The sequence below is a fragment of the Aspergillus viridinutans genome, assembly GCF_018404265.1.
Source record: "Aspergillus viridinutans IFM 47045 DNA, scaffold_13, whole genome shotgun sequence".
Taxonomy (NCBI): Eukaryota; Fungi; Ascomycota; class Eurotiomycetes; order Eurotiales; family Aspergillaceae; genus Aspergillus; species Aspergillus viridinutans.
Genome location: NW_025091229.1, coordinates 670,655 through 677,730, shown reverse-complemented (window position 1 = coordinate 677,730; position 7,076 = coordinate 670,655). Strand labels below are relative to the sequence as shown.

General features: G+C 50.6%; 3 protein-coding genes across 3 annotated transcripts; 1 reads left to right on the top strand and 2 right to left on the bottom strand.

Annotated features, from left to right (window-relative positions):
- Positions 1-458: 458 nt before the first annotated feature.
- On the bottom strand, positions 459-2,108 carry Aspvir_003002 (CCCH zinc finger protein; the record flags this gene model as incomplete). The annotated part of the gene is made up of 5 exons (XM_043274591.1): positions 459-1,027; positions 1,162-1,217; positions 1,271-1,382; positions 1,437-2,006; positions 2,063-2,108. 5 exons carry the CDS (start codon positions 2,106-2,108, stop codon positions 459-461), a joined length of 1,353 nt encoding a protein of 450 aa, XP_043130526.1.
- Positions 2,109-2,546: 438 nt separating this feature from the next.
- Aspvir_003001 (transcription factor IIF subunit TFG2) lies at positions 2,547-3,860 on the bottom strand (the record flags this gene model as incomplete). The annotated part of the gene is made up of 4 exons (XM_043274590.1): positions 2,547-2,942; positions 3,001-3,197; positions 3,251-3,518; positions 3,597-3,860. 4 exons carry the CDS (start codon positions 3,858-3,860, stop codon positions 2,547-2,549), a joined length of 1,125 nt encoding a protein of 374 aa, XP_043130525.1.
- A 1,356-nt stretch (positions 3,861-5,216) lies between these two features.
- Positions 5,217-6,527, top strand: Aspvir_003000 (COP9 signalosome complex subunit 4; the record flags this gene model as incomplete). Its single annotated transcript, XM_043274589.1, has 2 exons — positions 5,217-6,446; positions 6,498-6,527. The coding sequence occupies 2 exons, from the start codon at positions 5,217-5,219 to the stop codon at positions 6,525-6,527; spliced, it is 1,260 nt and encodes a 419-aa protein (XP_043130524.1).
- Positions 6,528-7,076: the final 549 nt, after the last annotated feature.

The window sequence follows — 7,076 nt, the reverse complement described above, 5'->3', positions numbered from 1 at the left end:
TGGGGAGGGCAAGGAGATCCCTTCAGATGATCGCACAAAGGGCCTAGCATTCGACTTTGCTTTGATGGTTCTTATGGAACTCCTTTGAGCGAAGATGTCGGAAGCATAACATATAGCCAAGAACAAGCAACCATTCCATTGTTGACTATCTACTGTAACCATGTATCAAACCACAAGTATCCTCCCACCCGAACTAACAAGTAATCTCAAAAGGAAAGGCCGCCGGTCAACGTCGTCCTGAACTGTGAAAAACCATGAAGCTGTACTAAGGGGTATCGTCTTCCGCCCGCTGAACAAGACCCTTCATGAGCCATAATGAGAAACGCAAATGTCCAACCAATTACGTTGATCGATAAGATGGGATCACTCACTCCCACTAGGAGTCGCTCAGCGCGAATCAACGAGTCCTCATTTACGAAGCTTGCGCATATGTGCAAGAGAGTGTTAGCATGTACAGTTTAGAAGCGGATGAAGTCATGTTGCTGGAAGAGCTCCTGCTCGCCATTGTCAGCCCCTTCAACGTATTCAGGCTCATCCTCGAGGTCGTCAGAGTCAACGTCATCCGAGTCGATGGCGTCATACTCCTCTTCCTCGCTTGACTCGTCAGACTCTTCCTCGTCCACGGCATCTGCTTTAGTCGCGGCATTCTTTCGAATTTGGCCAGCCCGGTCGACATGGGGCAGGCGACAGCGTTTCTTGTTGCAGACGCCGGTGGCGGCATAATCTGGGCATTCGTGAACATGTCGTTCCTCACATTCAGCGCCCTTGTCACAGTATCCTAGGTTTGCAAAATCTCTGCATACGGGTGCGCCAGGTGTCACTCGCACATGGGAGTATCGACAATCTGGATTCGAGCACCGGTTTCTCAGAAAATGCACACAAACAGGGGACCTGTGGGGTGATGGTTCATGGGATAAGTCGCAATTTTGACCAGCGGCGCAGTTACCAGTCTGCAGAAATTCCTTGCAAATGGCGACTTTGTTCGGATCATGAATGAAGAGACATGATGGTCCTTTGTAACAGGCACCTAAATGTAGAGAGATCGGATCAGCCCTGACAGCTCAAATAGTAATGAATAGACCGTGAACAAGTGAGAGAAGATAAGATTGCGGAAGATCAATAAAAGAAGGGGCGGAAGCCTGGCTGGGGAAGTGTTGGTACCCGTCGAAGTAAATCGTTTGCAGAGCTCGTTTCTCTTCTTGACTGCCGTCGGTTTTCTGTGATCAATGTGAGTTCTGAACGACTCTTGAAAAGATATCGCAAACATCACCTTTTCGAGGTCACCGCTCCGAGTCGATGAAGGTTTCCGTTCTTGCTCCTGACGAAAGTTACACCAGCAACTGTTACTTTCTTTGGCGTGACGTTGGCAGTATTCGGGTCGTCTACTAAAGGTAAGCCAGTTCTTCTGACCGCGGCAGCACAGAAGGAATTCCCACCAGATACGCGAACCAGTTTACTGCCGCCTTTTGCAATTTTGAAAGGAATATCATTCAGATAGACCTGATATTCACCCTGGGGTTGGCTGGTGGCAGAAACCTGAGGGGCGACGGAAGTAGCATGATGAGGTCTGCCAAAGCCCTGCGCGTAACGGAGAACTTTGGCCTGCTCAATCCGTGCCTTTTTCTCGGCTTTGGCCTTGCGCGTCTGCTCCATCGCCTTCGCTCTGGCCTGTGCTTCCTTATCGTAAATAGCAGAGTTGATCAGCTGCATATGACGGTCGCGTTTCGCAACCCAGCCGTTCGGCGTCGCCGATCGCACTTCGCCAACATTCTCGTTTGTTGGTCCGGGCGTGGAACCGGCTGAGTTCCCTGAGTTCGCGTTATTGAGGACGAGAGTACGGTGGCGATGGGGAGCTGCAGGACGTCCGCGTCCATATGGTCGTCCGCGATACGGCGCCCATCCCGCACGCGCGCGGGTGTGCCGTGACACGTACGGACTAGCATGAAGCTCGCTACCAGGATCTGCCTGTGCCTGAGGTGTTTGGTTTTTGTGCCTGTTGATCTGGCCTAGAATGAATCAGCTGGCGGTAGAGAAATGAGCTGGTAGTAATGAGGAAGCTCACCAGCTAGCTGGCTGATCTTAGCCATCAACTCTTGGTCTTCTGTCATGTTGGTCTAGCTGTATCAGAAAGGCCAAAGTCAGTTGTGCACATATGCTCAAGACTCTATCTTTCTACTAGTCGATGGGAAGTTGCGGAGACAGGTAAGTGTTCTTGTTTCATTCTGGGGAAGGTAGGTCCGTGATATGGTCAGCTTGTGGCGGTATCACGGTCACGTGAGAGCTTCGGTTCTCCCTACTATTGAGGGTGGCAGTTTGTGGCCGTTTCACTTTTCCTTGACATATTGCTTAGAATAATGTTAAGTTATGCAAATTAGCTTTATGCCACACTATGAGATTAATGTATTTTATTCACACTTGCACCACCCAGTCTGACGGTGGATCTTAGCTATGTGATACCAGAGTAGATGACTCCAAACGTCCTTTACATGTGCCTAGAAACCCCAAAAGAACGCCATGACCTTGCTTATGCTACAGAAGTTCACTTCTCAGACAACATCCTCAAATTTCATCTCGTCGTTATCAGTAACCATGCCAGATGCATTGGCCTCTTCTTCTGAACCGTCGTCAAAGTTGTAGTCGGTTCCCGGAGGAAGCTCCTCCTTCGCATTACCGTAGGACAGTGCGTTTGCATAGTTGCTTTCCATGGCCTCAGGTTTGAGTTCCCAGGTCATGGCAAAATCGCCGGACTTTACCAGATGCGCAACCATCTCCAGGGTCTGCTTGAGATATGCCTCTGGCTGTCGGAGTCTCGCCTTGAGCGTCTTAAAAGGCCAGTATTTGTATTCGCGGAAGCACTGGTAAATAAGATCCAGCAGTTCGTTCTGCGGCATACGTGTGGTCTTGTTCTCTTGGGCCTTTCCCTTGACAGGCTTCGTAGCTTGCTGCATTCCGCATTAGTATAACCGTCGGGGATGTCAATTGAATCCAAACAAAACGTACCACAAAGGCGCCCTTCTCTCCAGGCAACACATTTCTCGCCTGCAGAAGTTTGCCCGGAACCTTGTCAATGAAAACGGTTTCGCGTTTGGGCTTGAGTGCTTCGAGAGCTCTCTTTTCCGACAACCGTCGGAATTCCTCGTTCTCGACCGGCAGGCAATTAAACTCTTCGCTGACGCCTCCTACTAGGGCGGTTTGTTCTGCTGTAGTGTCAGTAGAGTGTTTCCCGCCTCCAAGAACAATATAGACGTACTAGGCACCGTTCGCCGCACATATGGCTCCCATTTTTTCCTGCGCTCCTTTTTCCTCGCATCGCGCTTCATGGCTTCGTATAATGCCGACCGCGCTTCTCCGAAAACCACCATGCGATTTTCATGACCAGCTATGTCTTTTTCCGTGAACAGATAGGTGTTTTGTGTCGCATGTGATGTTACGTTTCCCGTGTTGATGGTCTGTCGCTGCAGTATGTAGTCTTTGGGAATATCGCGATTGTCTTCTCGTTCGTTGAGACGAATACTGACCTACAGAGAACACTTGTTACGACCGAGCCAGAAACGAGAAAAAAGGTATGAAACGAGGTTCAAATCTCCAGAGCTTACCCGTTTAATATCATTCGGCGGTCCCTCTATTCTCATCGTTCCAATCTGTATCTCTTCATCGTCGTCGAGACTCGCCCAATGCTCCCAGAGCGATCGCGGAATGCGCGAAAGCCACACATTCTGCCCAGCGTTTGAAAAATCTAGGTCCCCATCATCATCATAAATATCCTCGTCGATATCAGGAAGAAAGGTGTCTTTATTATCGGGGTCGGGCTTGATGTAAGGCGTCGGGGCGTCTGGGTCCGGCTTGACCTGGGCAAACATTATGCCGAATCCTCCTCGATCAAAGGCGTGAGACTCTCAAAATCCTCCAGCAAGCAATTTCAAATCATGCGACCGTGTGTATCGTGAGAAATGTGTGAACGTATCAAGGCCTGTATAGCGGTTCGAAGTCTCAAGTGACGTGATGTTGAAGCTTGTCGCTATGCAGCCGCTGAGAGCAGAGGAAGCTGCCGAAGAGCGGGTCCGCGAAGGCGGTGGCGCTATTGTGACCAGTGACCACAAAGACACAAAAACAAACCCCTCGATGAACATTGCAGTAATCAACCACCCATTATCCAGCTTCATTTGAATGTCCTTTGCAGTCATAGATTGCATATATTATGGTGCTTGCTAATCATGGCTAGCTGACGCAAGTCGCTCAACACAAGGGATAAGCTCGCCAGGGATTGAGCAGCGTTATTATGCATCAAGGTCATGCGAGCAGCAATAATGCACTGCGCCTGTCTACTCCCTCTGATACATTTTTCAGGTGCCGCAGTCCTTTCCCATTCTGCCTCTGCGTCTCTTGATGAAACAATGATCTCGAGTGGAATTTAGGCTCCCACGATCCATCGCGTCAGCTTCTAAGACCTAGTTGCTATCCTGTCACAACGCGAGATGATTCCAGTTGTGAGAACACTTCCGCTTATTGAAAGACAAGTCGATTCTAAAGGATTCTCGGGGGTTTCTTGCTTGTGTGCTTCGGCTTCTGGTATTTACACTGGAAGGTGGTTGCCTTGGGCTCTGAGTGTGCCATCTCGCTGCTAAGTGAGTCAACGAGAACTTCATCTCGAAGCAAGTCACAGGGGAAGACATCGGCTTAGGGGACGCTAGTGTGCCGGAGCCTGGTTGCAATTCGGCTGAATGGTTCGGTCTGACTTGAGTCAAGCATTTTGCGAGACTTTGGAGAGAACGTCCTTAACGGTATTTTGTAGAATGCCGGAAGAGGGACATGGATACAGACACACTGGCTTTGACAAAGCTAAAGCTGAGATAGACATTGAAGGGTTCGCCTCTATGGAACATAGGACGGGAAATTGCAAAGTAGAATTTGATCTCAACAAATTACCTCAGATCGAGTCATAACATGTTATGGATTTGTATTCTTCCACGTTTACTCACTGTTCTAATTCCCTTGTTCTCTCCACATGTTGTATTGTTGTATGCCCCCAGCACAACCAGCCTTATCGATAAGCGGAGCTCCATCAACTGCTCCGTAGTTCCACTCTTTGCCAAGCGTCACCTTCAACCCATCAAGCGCTCTCCTTCTCACATCTGCTCGCTAATTGTACTGCTATTGAACCAGCTAATTGACTAGATTAAGCTTGCACTTTGTTCCATCAGCGAACACACTCCCTTATGGCATCTCAGAGGATCGCCTCCGCACTCGCGGAGATTGAGTCGTCCACCAACCCACAGACTAAGCTCCAGCAGTACACCAACCTTCTCTCCGAGATCACATCCACATCATCCGAGCATGAGCTTGGCCAAGACCTGATTTACTACCTTGACTCGGTACTCAGCGAAGAAATCAGCATCGTAGCGGCCCGACCGCTCCTCGATTCCTTCATCGCCGTCCTCCAGAAACTCACCCCAGAAACGCAGATCAAAGTCGGCCAGCATGCAGTAACGCTGCTCCAATCTCGCTCCTCATCCGTCGAGGAGCAAGATTCCCAGATTCGTGAGATCCTCGCAGACGCATACGAGTCCCAGGAGGATTACGCGGCAGCCGCACGGGCACTACAAGGCATCCACATCGACAGTTCACAGAGACTTGTCTCGGACGCTGCCAAGGTGCGGCTATGGATCCGGATAGTACGACTATACCTGGAGGAGGACGATACGACCAGCGCAGAGGGGTTCCTGAACAAGATCAAGAACTTGCCTAGCAAGATCGAGGACCACGAGCTGAAGCTCCATTTCAAGCTGTCTCAGGCCCGGATCCTCGATGCGCGACGGCGGTTCCTGGATGCGAGCCAGGAATATTTCAACGTCAGTTTGGCTGGTGGGGTGGATGAGAGCGATCGGCTACAGGCGCTTGCTGCTGCGATTCGGTGTGCGGTCCTTGCCCCGGCGGGACCGCAACGCTCTCGCATCCTCGCTACGTTGTACAAGGACGACCGTGCGACTTCCGTTGAGGAGTTTGGGATTCTTGAAAAGATGTTCCTGGATAGGCTCTTGGATCCAGCTGAGATTGCTGCCTTTTCTGAACGACTGGCTCCACACCAATTGGCTCGGACGGCGGACGGCACCACAGTGCTTGACAAGGCTGTCGTCGAACATAACCTCGTCGCCGCCAGTAAACTTTACGAGAACATCACGACGGACGCACTAGGTGCGATCCTGGGTCTCAAGGAGAGCGGAGACATGACGGCGGGCGAAAAGGCGGAGGCCTACGCGGCGCGAATGGTCGAGCAGGGTCGACTGAACGGTAGCATTGACCAAATCGCCGGTGTGATCTACTTTGACTCGAGCAAGGGCGGGTCTGCCACTGCAACGGGACGACATATCCGACAGTGGGATGCGGGGGTGCAGGGTCTCGCGGAGGATGTGGAACGGGTTGCAGTTAGTATTACAGATGCGTTTCCGGTATGTGCTCATTCAGTCTGGTAGATGACCGGTGGCTAATTGGTGCTTTAGGAGTTTTCTGTGGGACAGATGGTGCGATAGAGCGTTGGAACTGTGAGCAGCTTGACGAACAATGAACCAGAGCAATATCTACACTCCATTGAAAGATATCAGTGAATTCGATCCATTAGGCTTATATTATGTATTAGACACTTATAGGCTTGCTACGCATCGCAATTAGGTAAACGAAGGTCATCGGTCTGCTCAAATCGAGGGACAAGCGGGTATCAAGATATATGACAATGAAGGACAGTGGTGAGAAGTGGACAATAACCGATGTTGATGAAATAATCAGTGACAGACAGGTGGGTATATACTACTAGATTACCGTCAACCGAAGGAGTGCACCCATTTGGGTAAGGATCATACTGGCTGGAGGTGAACCACCAGCGTCGGGCAATATTTGGTTCCGATCGCGTCAAGGCCATCAAAATCTCACGAATCGGGCGCCCGGACCGGGAGCTGTGAGGTAGGGGCGAGGATTTTTAATTCCTCGCTATCTGGAGAGGTGGACTGCATAGTTCTGGGTGTCACAGTCCGGCGAAACACTGGAGAGGACTCTCCTAGTTTGTCGACGTTGGACAGGACGGC